The sequence below is a fragment of the Lepisosteus oculatus genome, chromosome 8 (assembly GCF_040954835.1).
Source record: "Lepisosteus oculatus isolate fLepOcu1 chromosome 8, fLepOcu1.hap2, whole genome shotgun sequence".
Lineage (NCBI taxonomy): Eukaryota > Metazoa > Chordata > Actinopteri > Semionotiformes > Lepisosteidae > Lepisosteus > Lepisosteus oculatus.
In genome coordinates this window covers 15,533,616-15,549,173 of record NC_090703.1, presented here as the reverse complement: position 1 = coordinate 15,549,173, position 15,558 = coordinate 15,533,616, and the positions used below count along the sequence as shown (strand labels likewise).

The window sequence follows — 15,558 nt, the reverse complement described above, 5'->3', positions numbered from 1 at the left end:
TTAACACATTCACGGGACGGGTGTATTATGAGTCACGATTCTGGCCATATTCTGTTATATCCAAAATATTTTAACCACTCGTAACTGAAAGCCAAATTAAAGTACCCTTCGATAACTAAAGGTACAGTATGACATTGCAATGCTGATGCACAATGGGAGACAATAGTTGCCCGTTTTAAAATACAAATGATAAAAAACGTATTAAACACTTGGTATTAGTGGGCTCTAAGAGTAAAAAATGTAATGTGCACAATTTATACGAACTTTTAAATGTGATTTTTACATTCATTTTCTGTTTATCCACTTTTAAATAGAAGACGATGTCTAAAATCTGTATTATTACATTTTTTTGTCCAAAGGCACTTCTCAGATGCACCCTCTCGAATTGAAACCACATTTATAAATCAAAGAGCTGCCCTGGCGTTTGGATTAATCTGGGGGAAAATGCCCCAGCTTACTTTCTGTTGGTTATTAATTATTTATTGCCGACCTTGGAGTAAACTGAGATAATTTGTTACAAATATACAGAGGAGAACGGGAGATAAAGACAGTGCTATTGACCTGTGGTCTCAATGGGGCTTTCCTTCATAAACCAACAGACACAACACGGATTCTTGCCATTTTTGTCTTTTTCTACTAGGTTAGGTGAAGGACAGTAATAACCGTCTGCAGTAAGACGCACTGTCCATATCTACCACTTTAACTACTGAGTTCTTTGTTTGCCAGATTGTGTGGCAGTTTTTTCAAGATTGTCTGCTACGTCACCAGACAAATTTCACAGCGCAAAATAGTAATATTCAAACAATATGTTAGTTCATCTACAGAATGTTACTAGTGCACCACTTACTGTATGTAAACGTACCGCAAGGCATCCACAAAAACGAAGGACTATTAAAAAATGTCTTTAGGAGAAAAAAAACTACTAAAATTACAATTAACTATTATTACGAATGCACACTTGCAACAAAGACGCGAACATTAACTAGGTTTAAAATGTAAACTGTCAATATCCACAAAGAATAGTCATTCAAGTCGTCCAAAGCCAATTGTAAAATATGCCCAAAGTGGTAAACGGAAACAGATTGACCTACGATAAACTCAAATGGTGCAAAAACCCGGAACAGACAGAGAAATAAAAAAAACTGTAAGAATGTTTCCCATTCTTACCAATGTAAAGTTTCACCTGTCAGACGTGCACTTTCAACACGAGTACACGAACGTCTGATGAGTTTAGCTAAAGGCACAAGTCCGATGTGCCAGCCAGTTTTTCTACATCTTCACCTCGAAGTAATTTGTTTGGTGTCGGGAGATTGTTTCAGATGTCCTTTTAGAGGTCTTCTCATGGATTGCTCAAAGAGTTTAGGTGGAGGAGCTTTTTCGCAATGCAATAATAATTATGTTGCCCTAAATTGAACTCTTCTTTAGCAAAAATAATCTATTGCAATCCAGTTAATACAACAATTGACACACCAGTTTACGCATATTGATCGTTTTCAGTGGATGTTAAAAATATGCAAGTGTGGTATGATTAGTTTTAAGATTAGTAGGAGCGCTAATACCGCTGTTATTCTAGAGATGTCAGGTGAGAAGTGAAGCCCAACATATTGAATAGTGCGTTTTCACTACTGCTATTGATTATTTAAGTGATTATAATTGAATTAAAATAAACGCATTATATCCAGAATTGATTAATTGTCAATATTACAGGGTGTTTAAAGGAATAAATACAGAATGGTCCAAAGGACAGTTTTTGTATTTCCATACTGATTACACTTAAGGTCGTCAACACAGTTCCGCTCTACGGAATGTGGTGCTCTTATTTAATGCGAAAGCTGACAATATAGCAACAAAATCCAGAAACCTGATACAATGCATACATTAAGTCTGTTATATTGAAAAATAAAGAATGCCTTAAGGGTCATAAAAAAAACCCCACATGTTTTGCTCAGGTATATCCCCCCCTTCTCGTTTTCCCCCTCCCATTTCGCGCGATGTCATTGATGCCGAAACAGCCACGGCAGGTTTTCATCCTTGGCTCTCCATACCCCAGTAAGACAACGTGAAAATTGGATCCACCCTTTTAACAACCAAGAAAACCACCGCGTATTGTGATGATGCACTGACAGAAAAGGACAGGCAACCAGAGGGTTCTGGGAAACATCGGCTCTTGAAGGCTTTTGTTTACATTTTGGCAGATATGGGAGATAAATTTACCGGCATTAGTGATTCGTTGCAGAGTTAACCTCTTTCCCCTAGTACACTATGGCTAAGCAGTATGATGTACTGTTCAGGCTGCTGCTTCTCGGAGATTCCGGGGTTGGGAAAACCTGTTTGCTGTGCAGATTCACGGACAATGAATTTCATTCTTCACATATTTCTACAATAGGTAAGAAAGCACCTTCCCCGTATTTTGTACGCATCCCCTCTACTTTCATGCATGTTTTCAAAGCCATAGATGGCGGAGTCACATTTTAAAATAAAAAAGATATCAGTTTACATTGCCCTTAGCGAGAAAGAAAAAAATGTTTTGTTTTACCTGGAAATGGGGGATACACCGGCAATTCTTTTACGTATGAAAGAAATATATAAATAAACCAGGTTTCATTGGACTGGGTTTCTGATTGTGCGTTATGATTCTGATTAAGGCAAAAAAAAATCTTAATGTAAATGTTATTTTATAAGTATTGACCTAACTGTTTTTTACAGACATTAATATTATTATAAGTAGACCTAGTAGCTTTTTTTGTATGATAATTTGATATTAGCATTTTAAAAGGTTTTTTTTTATGACTGAAACCAAACGATGTTTCTAGTGAAGGCTCAGATTGCCGGTGTGATGTCATAAGAGTAAACCGACCTGGAGTTAAAGAATCCTTAACATTTTTCTCATTTAGTTCGAAATTAAATCTTAGACGACCATTCTTTCATGAAAAATGGAATAAAGTTTTACTGTTCTTTAGCTTTAGTCAACAGAAACAACTTCAACATGTTATTTCTGAAAGGTCTGCTTTTTTTCACGTTGCCCACAATGTTATCTAATTTAAAAAATAAATAAAATAGAAGTGCTACCCTGCTATGAGTCTGGTTAAACTCATCAGTCAAAGCTGTCAAACAGCAACCTACCATAACAAGCAAAGAGGTTAGTCCCAGTTTTAATTACAACACAAGTGTGCTTTAATTCACCGTAACATGATTAAAGCCAAATATAAATTTATGACTGGAGAGCTATAAAGGAACAAGTGGAAGTTAATTCCTCACTGAAAAGCAGAAGAATGGAAAGCAACATTTTGGGTGTGGAGCCTTATTCTTCTTGGTGTGTTTAAGAAATACATGTAGCCCATGGTTGTGGTGAACATTTTGATAGTATAATGTAAATTAAGGTGGAATTAAACCTCTGGGATCTTGTGTATTTAATTCTGACACCAGTCTGTTTGCAGACTGTGGCAGGTAACTCAGTCCATATATACAGGCCAGTATTCTACCAAATGGATAATCCAGTTGATCCCAGTCCATCTATGTTTATGTACACTAACATACTGGAGCCCTTTCATTTATCTAAGTAGCTTGCATGATTACCTCAACTACACAATACTTTAATACAGGAAAAAGTGGTTGCCATAGTCAGAAGCAGAGCAGGGCTTCTCACTCTTGGACTTTATATCCCTGAAGTGATCTTTCCAGCCAGACTCTTGGTTGGTTAATTGTTACTGATTCAACCTTTTTAATTGTTCTCTCCTCTTATAAAGTACCCTTTTTAAAATCACCTCCTTGTATGGAATTTTCGTGTACTTGTTTCTTTGCAATTCACTCAGTGGCATAGCTCAGCATTCTATGTTGCTAACGTATTCTGTTTTTGGTATTCATTAAAATACCTCAAAATCACACCCATCCTTGTGGGTTAAAGTGAGCCAACTTTCCGTTAGATTGTTAAAGGAAACTACATTCTATTTACAGCATAGTGAAGACACTGTTTCAGGCAATGCGAGTAGAATCGGTATTTTCTGATGGAAACAAGAAACCTTCATCAGAATCCTTTTCTATTTTTAAAACAGAAGGAAATAAACTTGCAGGTGATCCATCACAACCTTCTCAGGTTTGAAGAATTATGGTGACAATTGTGAGGCTTTAGCCAAAGTGCTAATGAACTTCTTAGTGGAGATTTTGCTTGTTTCCTGTGAAAGCCATCAGCTGTAGGCCTCTGATGAAATAATAAAAAATGGGAATATTTAATGTGTTGGTAATTAGTAAGCATTTGTTTTTTTATACACAACTGTGGCTTTTACAAACATGGACTTCAAATATTAAGACTTAAGTAGCCTGATCCTGGAGCTCAGGTATATGTTGATGATTTGGAAATCAATAAAGTATTAGAAGAGTAGAATGCACTTTGATGATACCGTATCTTACCCTACATATTAAAAGCGTGCAGCCATGACAACCAAAGAAGACATGCCAACGATGAAGAATAACTGCTGTGTTGTAATTTAAACCAAGAGTTTGAATCTTGTAGTTATGAAAACTCTTTCATACCCTTTTCATCAGTGTGATTGTTGTATTGTTTGAATTGAATGGATTCCCATGCATCTGAACAGTATTGCCCAGACAGACGTGAAATATAGATCCAGAATACGTTTCACAGGAAACAAGATAGTCTGCAGTGTGGCATGCAGTAGCTAGAATGTAATACGCAAGATGCAGTACTACTAATGTACATTTGAGTGGGGGCAGAATATGGAGGAACTACCTGCCCAGCAAACACTATGTAGAACAAACTCACAACGCCTTAATACAACTGTAGATCACAGTATGTAATTTTCAGATTTGAATCGGGTGTCTCAAAGCAAATATGTAAAAAGAATTGTTTAAATTTAATATTATTAAAAAAAAAACAATGCCATTGTGTTCCAAAACTGTAAGTTCATCTAGATGGTTTTTAAGTGATAAGTCATTACACATTTCTAAATGTAGAGGCTCCTAAATCAAAGTCATAACCGTTATAAGATATTGTCAACATTCACATCCAAGTTCCCATATCTCAAGATTATTTCTAGGAAACTTTACTAACATATGTATTGTATTAAGCTTACAAGACCCTTTGTTGTTGTTTTTTTCCCTTAGATGTCAAAACTTGTATGAGTCCCTTTAAACAGTCAGCTTCTTATTTCTTAAAAAAATATTTCTCCATGGTAACATCAGTTTTGCTTTGTACCCCGCCTGCAGTAATTGTCATGGCACATGGTTTCTTGCACATTGGGAGAGGAGATGCACACAGGAAATGCATCAGTGTTAACTAGCTATTGTCAGCCAGAATTTGAGGGCAAACAAAAATAAGAGGAGGCTTCTAAATTCAGTGAATTGAGGGGTGGCATTAGAGTGCAATTAAATAAATTACTTGTTGGTGTAAGAAAATAGCTCTTCCAGTGTCCTCTAAATTATTGTTTTTCCCATTAACCTAAAGCTTCGGGCTTTGGAGCAAGCATTTGTAAACTAAAGCAATTCTGTTTGCAGACTGTGGCGATTTTTATATTGGAGATAATTCTTTTACAGAGTTAGTGTTACTAATAATTGACCTCAACACTTTATCTGAGATAACTAGGTTTGAATAAGAAAAGGCAATGTACATTTCTAAATGAATAAAACAACTTCTAATCATAGGATGAGTAGCATACATTATTTAGTACAGTTTACAGCATCATACTGGAAATTATTTTCAAACAGAACAGTTAGTTCTGTTAATGGAATAACTAGAGAACAACATTCAGTGGAAACAGCAGGATCCAGAGGTGAGGAAAGAATGAAAAGGACCAAAGACAAGGTTACAAACAAGAGAAGATCTTTCGATCCAGTTTGCCCAGTTGGTTGCTAGCTATTTGAGCCGGGAAACTTTTGCAGGCGCTCCTTAATAGAAATAATGATATGGGATTGAACAATGTGAATGTGTTTGTAAAAATGGTGCCACCTGTACTATTTTCATGACTGAACCAGTGCCCTCCATTCCTGTATTATCCCACCTTTTTCATTCCTTTTTGAACCAATTAAGACCATACTGTATTTTCATTTAAGAGTGGCAACCAGGCAAATACTCATTTTTAAGATAAAATCATTTTGTTGTATTAGGGACTTGTCTTTTCGCATACTCCAGCTTGCTCTCCATGAGACACACAGACAGGGAGAGAAGCTTGGGGTCAGACTGCAGGGTGAGGCATTTATACGGTGCCCATGGAGCAGGTGGGGTTACGGGCCTTGCTCAGGTGCCCAACGGAATAGGTTTCTTCTGCCAGCTGTGGGGTTCAAACCGGCAACCTTTCAGCCAAAGGAGCAGATCCTTAGCCACAGAGCGGCCGCACCACAAGATTTGTTGTTTTTTTTAGTTTCTGAAATAACAATAAAGTTAAAGTCTAAGCCAAATAAAGTATATTGGCCCTGTGGAACAATTAAAATGCAAATAACAGTAGCTTTCTTCGTGGCATGGCTACCTAAAAGAGCTGGTCTTGTGTTGAATGAGTGAATGCTTTTTCTCACTATAAATTGTGTAATGACACTGAAAGTAATAAGTAGAGTGAGAGAGTTGTGGATAAAGAACTACATTCAAAATGGTCTCTGGCAGATGAATAAGTTCATAATTGACATTATGTCCCCTTGCAGCTTCAATATTCTTTTTTAATAACTACTGTGCATAGTATTGTTCAGTATCTGTGATGAATAAAGAGAAAGTTGTTTGTTTTTTGAGCTTTAAATGTGCCACATGACTTTCTCTCATCTTTTAGTTAAGGTTAAGAGTGCTGCAGTGTCGCCAAGAAGCAGAAACTATAATGAAGGAAAGAATGGTGTAACACTCACTTGGAAGGTACAACGGTATACTGTTGTCTATAGCAATAGGAGATGTAGCCTATTTGACATTTTGGTCAATAACCTGACATTTATCTTCTATCATATCCCTGACCAAGATGCCAGATCTTCTGCTATATTTTTGTACAAAGTCTTTGAACTTTTGAGTGTTTCTCTCATCTTTACCCTTGGTTTCTTCTACCGTAACATAAAACAGAATACTCCTGATTTATAGAAAGGCTGGCCTGGTGCTGTAGCATTGGATAAACAGTTTAATCCACAAATATTTTTTTATTGTTGCAAGTAACCCTTTTACTATTGATTCTTCAAGGGACAAAGTAATGAGAAATTTTGCCAGCACTAAATTTTGACAAATTTGTTTATACTAGATTTATTAGCTGCAGAAATGTCCATGTGTGCATTTTGTTAAAAGGTACCTTTTAAGAAAGAAAGGATATATACAAATATATATTCCAACCTAAGGTCTTACTCTGTGTATGTGATATCCCTTCTTAAGACAATGTGGTAAATTAGCTTGTTGCTGATTTCTTTATTAGTAAAATAATGTGTACAAAACATTGAAAATGCATCAATAGCACATGAATGAAAGCTTCATGTTATTATCCAACACTAAATGTAAACATTCTTCTACACAGTTTAAAGATAAAGAATTAAAAATGTTACATTTTAAAATTTCCAAGCACTGGTTCAGTTTCTGAATAACAGATACTCCTGCTAAGAGTCTTTACACCCCACAAATTTTAAGCAGAATAACTGTGGTTTCTGTTGAAACAGTGAGGATGCATAAACCACAATCTTATCAATCAATAATCCCAAACTGAATGTGTGAAAGTGCAAGTAAACTAATGTTAAACCACGCAACAGAAATACACTTGCTATTTGCTTAATGTTTTTGGGGTCTTAATGCTACTTTTCTATGAGAACATCAATGTTTTACCCATGACGCCAAGTAATATTTATATTTATAAATAATATTTATATTACTGGTAAAGGATATAATGAGGTTGTTACAGTAATTATATTATTATTAGCCTACCACATGCATGACATCCAAAATCATAGCCAAAATATAAATATCTCAACAAAAATTACAACTCTTTATCAAATGACTATCTCCTGGAAAACACACATTTAGTGTTGCAGTTTTTATGTATATAAATATGTACCTGTGTGCCTCTCTAGAATTTAATCAAGCACGTTTCTACTGAGAGACATTAATAGACCAAAAAGGCAGTTATTTCTGACATGGCCTGCACTGTCAGCGGATCTGTACTCGTGGTGGAATGTTTGAAATGGCAGTCACTGAAGCTGTGCAAACCTAAACCTTTCTCCTGAGCCACACTATGCTGACTTGGTAGTAACATGCTTGGTTATAGTTTCCTAGAAAGAAACACTTGCAAAAAATTCCAAGACTGCAACTTTAAATCCACCATTTCACAAAAGCAGTGCCGGATGTAAAAAGCCAGTAATGTATTAATAGTTTGCTTTTCCACATGTTAACCATTTGACCTATAGTATATTTCTCTTTTGTCACATAATTGGCTGATCTCTATAGATATTCTGCATAACAAGGAAGGAAAATCTCACGATTATCAACCTCACTCACAAGTGAAACATCTAATTTAGCAGTTGTGCTTCTGCTTCTAGTTGAACGTGTTTTCTTTTGTGTGCTCTAGCAGTACGTCTGTCAGTCCTGTAAAGCACACCAGAGATAATTTGCAAAGGCAATTTAATTCATTTTCATTCTTCTGTGATTTCCGAGGATAACACTGTAAATCCTTTTGTTTTTTAAAGACAAGAAGATGGAATGCTGATACCATCTAAAAGTGGAGTTAGGCTTTTGGAAAATTTGAAATGTCAAAGAAACAATTGTCTGTAAATGATAATTTTCTCTGTTTACGTTTTTTGGAGAGATGTGAAGACATCTTTTCATTCACACTTCATAACCGACTAAAAATATTAAAGAATTAAAACATTTAAAAAGTCTTGATTGGAAGAATAGACGTTATCAAAATCGTTATTATAAAATGCACAAAGCTGTGATATTCTTAAAATGTTAAGAGATGCTAATCGTAAGATAAGAAACATGCTGATGCACAGTGAAAGTGCAACAGTCTAAGATTTACATCAGTTGCCCAGTTGGGTATTACACATGTTTAATTTTGTTTTAAATACATTGGAGATAAGGTAAACAATATCATAGACTGACTGGTATCATTCTGTGGTTTGACAAACTATTGAGCTCAAGTCATGTGAATTAATACAGGCGCTCAGTGTTTTGGGTTTGAAGTGAGTTAAAATTAATAGATTAAGAATATATGCAAGTAGCTGTTCTTTCAAGATGACATGAGTAAAATGAACACGAGAACAAGGGAAAAAAACAACCAAGGCCTGCTTCAGCAATCTGTAAATGAATGCAGAAAAGCCTGGACAGAACAGAAATAGGAACAGTTACAGTCAAGAGGAGAACACTCAGTCCACCTGGCTTATTTAGTAGTTAGTAGCTAAGTGATCTGAGGATTTCATCCAGCTGTATCTTGAAAGAAGCCAGGGTGTCATCTTCAACGATATGGCTGGGAAGCTCATTTCAGACCCCCACATCCCTTTGTGTATAAAAAACTGCCTTACTGTATGTTCTGAGTTTTAAATGCACTTTCACATAGTTTTGTTGTATGTTCCCTGGTTTGTGTTTTTTGTTTATTCTGAAGACAGATGTTTGGCTGACTTTGTCAATCTCTTTGAAGATTTGTGAATATTTGAACGAAACTATGAAGGGTTTTCATTAAAATGGTCAGTGTAGGATGTTCCTTTAAACCCAGGAATATACTGTAGCTGATTGATCTTCTTGGGACAGACTCCAGGGCAGCAATATAAGCAAGGTGTTCATGTTTACCGGTCCTAGATGCTTAATGTAAGTAAATGACGTTCTCTACTTTTCAGTCAAGAGAGGAAGTGACACACTGGACACATTGAACATGGATTGTACATTTGTTTATGTCGTTTTTAAACATAATCTTTGTTTTCTTCCTCTGTATAACTTAGGTATATCCTTTTTTGTATTATGTATTTTTTAAATTATATAAAAAATAATAATTCAAAATTAAACAACATTCTGTGTTTGTTTGGAATTGCTCAACTGTATTGCTTTTTAATAGAAATAAATATAAAGTCTACGCTCTCAACCTGCTGTAAAGTGACATTGTTTAATAAGTTCATAGAGCCAAACTGAAACAAGAAAAAAAATGCAAAGGTTAGCTGATGTATCTTTCAAAGAGACATGAAGTTGACAATTTGGCACAATTTTATTATAGCTTAATTGACATTGGGATTCCTTTTGCACCTTATTGATCACTGGGTGTCCACTGAGATCATGTGGCATTTATGTGGGGAAGTGTGCATCTCTCTACCTTTAAAGTTTATCAGTGTTATAATTATTATTGCCAATGCTGATGGCCGACTGTAACCTTCATTCCTTGCAGTATTTGCTCAGAAGTTATTTTGAGCAAATATTAGGATTTTCTGTATGCACCCTTCCCTCTTGAACTGAATGGCTTCTGCCATTGTTGGCTTGTGCTGAATATATACTGATGGGGAAAAAAGAAACGCAACACTTTCTGGAACGTGAATACTATACAGTAGTTATACTGTAGCTTATGTACTTTCACAAAGTTGTCAATTTGTTTTAAACCCTCTGACCAGCAAAACAGCTTGTGCAGTGAGGCATTGCAACTTGCCAATCACACGAAAGATTGTTAGGTGCACTTTTACCCAACAAGGTCAAGGTGGAAGAATGCCTGATCAGGTCACCTTTAAAAAGGCCTTAATTCGAAGTTTAGGTCACTGCAAGAAAAAGGCCACAGTTAGTCAGTTTTCTGTGCATTCCATGATGCCTTGAATGTCACCAGAAGCAAGGGAGAGGGCCATTGGTGTGCTGCAGACAGGCATGTCATGTGCCAGCATTGCCAACCACTATGGAGTGAGCCGCTCCACTGTGTCCCATCTGCAGAGAAGTAGATCTAACCTGGACTTTGAACACTGACTCTATCATGAAGAAGGCTCAGCAGCGCCTTTATTTCTTGAGGTGCCTCAAGCGATGGGGGATGCCATTACATTTGTTGGTGAACTTCTACCGCTGCACCATCGAGAGCGTCCTCACCAACGGGATCACTGTGTGGTATGGCAACACCTCTTTGCGACAAAGAAAGGCACTGCAGAGAATGGTCAATACGGCCCAGAAGATCATCGGCTGCGGTCTCACCAAGATTAAACAGCTCTATGAGGACCGCTGCCGTGGTAGAATTCTGGCCATCACAGAGGATAGTCACCACCCCGGGCATGAGCTCTTCACCTCACTGCCCTCAGGCAAGAGATATAAGAGCATATGGACACCACTAGATTCTTCAATAGCTTCTATCCACAAGCAGTGATACTGGCGAACACATTTAGCCATCCCCCCCGGACCACACCTACACCATCACCATCTACCTCATTATGATTTCTTATCTTTTGCACATCTCCAGTCATTGTTTACGCGTCTGTATTGTTTACATTCAAACTGTCTACATGTTTACTTGTACATTGTCTACTGTTTATTTGTATATTGTCTTGATGCACTGTTTGCACTTTGTTTTGTTTTTTACACTTGTTTTACAATCGAGAGACTTTCTGTAAGTATGAATTCCATTGTACCAGTACCGGTTACATATGGCAATAAAGTTCAAGTTCAAGTTTCAGCAGACCAGCAAGACAGATGACTGTCCAAGATCTGGTCACCCTCGAGTGACCACACCAGAGCAGGACTGACACATTAGACTGGTCCATCTGAGAGATTGTTTCAGATCTGCCACCCATACTGCTGCTGAAACTGCAGGCAGACACAATGCCCGCATCAGTGACAGGACAGTGAGGCTCCATTCTGCTGGTCTTAGAGCAAGGCGAGCTCTCAGAGGGCCTCTGCACACACCTCCTAGATGTCACACCAGACTGGCTTGGGCCAGACTGGGGCTGCGATGGACTCGTCAGCACTGGCATCAGGTCCTCTTCACGGACGAGTCACTCTTCAGCCTGTTCCACGCAGACAGGATGGGCAGAGTGTGGAGGAGATGTTACTGTATGTTTCTTTTTTCCATCAGTATATTTTTGGAATATGTTTATAGCAAATCTTCTGGAAGCAATGCTTTGTGATCCTATTTTAGTTCCTGGAAAATTAAGTCCAAAAAGAGTGTTTTTAGGTCAGTTCAGTTAATCGTTATTTTGACATATTAATGGAAACTTGATGTTTGAGAAAAAAAAACTGCTTACATCTAAATAATTTTCTAATTAGTTGTATGACAGAAACACTCAATATTTGTTCAGGTACCTGTGTACATATCATATAGAGATAGTTATGCAAGAAGCTAAATCCCAAAAATGTTTATTTTTTATTGGATTTATAGAACAAGATTAAAAAATATATTTTGTACACAAAGCAATAAGTTATGAATTTCATTTCTGATATCATTGCTCTTTTGGGATTTTGTTCTACAATAATTTGTTTTTTATTAATGCTCATGATACACAGGTTATGCAGGCTGCATGTTTTTCTTCAATGTATAACCAGCACAATTTATACTCGGCTAAAAAACCTACAGATTTCTTTAGAGATAAGCATTGTTGGTATGTTATCGATCGGCTGAGACTCTTGGCATAGAGGGGTCATACAGATAACATCCTGGAAGAAATATTGTCCTACAGATATCTTTGTCACTGTCTTAAAGGTGATCTCAGTTTGACGACAGTAGGTAAATGACAACAAAAAAAGGGGACAACCTCCTTGACATTCTTAACTCAAGATATTAAATGTTAGTAAGCTAGAGCCAAAAAGCTTCCTGTTCTCATTTTATGATTGGTTTGGGTTCTCATCGTGCCTTTTCCAATGTAGGATGTAAATAATGTGCAGGCTCATGTGAAAGTCTTCGTGTAATCTGACCTCAATAAAGTGGAAGATGAATAGGAGACTCTTTTACATAGACAAATATTGAAATACATTTTTTATTGGTGTTTAGAAATGTCCAGTAAAACTCCACAGTTGCTTAAATGAATGTTAGACAAGCAGCTCCATCCCTGGTGGATTGTGTTGACACACCAGTGTGTCTGTCAGAACACTGCAGGGGGGCGCTGTTGACATTTCCTTGTGCAGTGGACATACTGAGAGTAGAGTCCTGGCCTTTGGATGGGAAAATACCAGGGTTTTAAGGTGTCGGAAAGAATCATTAGAACAAAACAATCTTTTTTTATTTCACCCTTTCATTGGCACTGACTCATTGCTATTGTGAGACATATTTGGGTTAACGTGTTCAGTGTTTTGTGTGTGGTATTTAGTTTGGTGTGAGTGAAGTTTTATTTAATCTCAGACCCAGGGAAAAGTGTGGTGTGGACGGTTGAGGAGAGAATGCAGGCTCACGCTGTGTCCGTTATTCTTTTTCTTCTTCTTGCTTGGTCTGCTAGTTTTGTTGTTTTTTTTTATCAATAAAGTTTGATAATCGACCAGTGAAAACTCTGTTTTCCTACACATGAATGCCTAAAACCCTAGACCGAACCCAGGACTTTACACTATTTTTGAGACTGGAGGCCAGTTAGGAACTGTTTCAGGAATGTTGAGAACCTGTGTAGAATTCTTAATCAAGGATTGAAGACTCTAAGGCAGCATGTGCTGATGTAGTGTCAAGATGAGATAATACTACTTTCTGAATGTCAGCTGCAAGGAACATTTTGTCTGGGCCTTGGTTCAGTAAAATGTGCCATATATTTATATTTTTAAATTTGTTGAAAATGTTTATAGCAAGAAATAATTAGAATTATTCTCTGTCCATGTGTGAAGTATCTTCTGAAAGATTGTTCTGGTTCATTTATTAAATATTCTCTTATTTTATATTCAGCACCTATTCAGGAATATATTTCAGGAATTAAATAAATTTGTTATATATTATTATTTAATTCCACAAAATCCCCCCTCTTGTTATTCACCTTTTTAATTGCTCATTAGAACCTCGCTGTGCTCTTAGTAAAACTCTATTGAAAACTCATCTATGAAGATGCATTACTTCCTTATCAAGGTGGACTTGTGCTTTTATTGACAATGACTCTTTCACACTCAAATGTTATGCAGAAAAAATGATGCTATTCTGGGAAGCCATTTGATAATTTTATTTAGAAAAGGATCATGTTATCTGGAAGGAGCAGTTCATTGTGTTCAAAGATATGCTCAAGCCTTCATTCGCTGAGCATTAGGAGAACAAAAGAAGCAAATCATAAAAGTTTCATTGAGCTTTCTTACCTTTTCCAGCGTGTCTGTGTCAGGAAATTAATTGAAATAGTTGTCCTGGTTGGCACAGGTGATTATATGACATTTTGTTGGACTACCTGGCAAGATCTGAAATATTTCAATAAGTGCAGATATCCTTAATCTGATTACCTTATTTAAATGTATTATTTCATGCATTTAAACAGAAAAAAAAACAAGTTGTGTTGTATGTCTTTGAAATGAGAAAATGAATCGGTACTTTAAACTTCAGTTTGAGTGGCTGAGAAATGTGTGCCATAGGGCAAAATACTGAAGTACGACAGGAAATCCTTTAAAAATCAATTTTTTGTTCAGTCAGAACCTCAAGCTACAATCTTTTTTTGACATTTAATTTTGAGTCCCAAGTTCAAACCTTGTGTTTTCTTGGGCTGAGTCATCTGTTGTATACATATTAAGGAACAAAAATGGGTTTATAATTGGGTTTATAATACACTGTCAAAGATAAAGGCCCATTTTGCAGTTTCTTGTTCTGTTTGGCAAGACAAAGATATACAACTGATCATATTAAATAATGAAACTCATTTTTTTTAAATAATGCTTTACAAGTTTAGTAGAAATAAAAGTTATTTTGCCTAGCTGACCACGCCAATACAGATTTGAGCCAGAGTGAACAGATGGACTATTTTTAAAAATGGCTTATTTTCCTACTGTATACTTTTAATTTTTAAATAAAAGAGCTATTTCTGTGGACATTGGTAGGATACAATAAAAAAAAATTAAAAGCATATTTAAAAAAAGATTTCTTTAATCAATTTGCAAGAGACTATATCAAGAGGCTTGCAAAAATACCATTGTATTGTAAACAGACTCCTAATTAAATTGACTAAATGTAAATTTTGTTTTATATACATGTTGACTTTGATGTAGCAACTACATGCTGCGAACAGTTTTAGTGTGCTCTATAAGTCTAATTTCAGGATGTATCCAAGCAACCTTTGCACCGAGAGCTATTAAAAAAGATCTTCTCATTACTATTCAAAGCCTCTGGCTAGAAACCAACTGACCATAGAGCTTTTTCATCAGATCATATTTGCAAAGCTTTATTGTCAAACCAAAGTCCTTGTAATTGAGTTCAACAGCCACAAAGAAAACATGGAATGATGGAGGCTCTGACATGTAATTCTGACAGAATTATTTTAGAATGTTTGCTTTGTATTTTCTTAATTACCACCTAAAATGTCATCACAAAAAGTGTGCTTGAACTCCCAACAAGTACCAACACATTAAAATCGTATTAAACTAAGCTCTATTAGTTATCAAACATTTCACTTTTTAGACTGATTCAAGTCCCCCGCAGCTGTAATGATGCAGTACTCTGTTGTATTTTAGTGACATGCAATGACACTGTGTGTTGTGGTTAAGTACCT

General features: G+C 36.4%; 1 protein-coding gene across 1 annotated transcript in view; it reads left to right on the top strand.

The window, feature by feature from the left end:
- Positions 1–1,994: 1,994 nt before the first annotated feature.
- The window catches only part of rab15 (RAB15, member RAS oncogene family), a 31,142-nt gene continuing 17,578 nt past the window's right edge, over positions 1,995–15,558 (top strand). Inside the window, exon 1 of the mRNA XM_015350665.2 lies at positions 1,995–2,386. Within this exon, the coding sequence (XP_015206151.1) occupies positions 2,263–2,386 (124 nt within the window). The 5' untranslated portion in view covers positions 1,995–2,262. The remainder of the gene's footprint in view (positions 2,387–15,558) is intronic.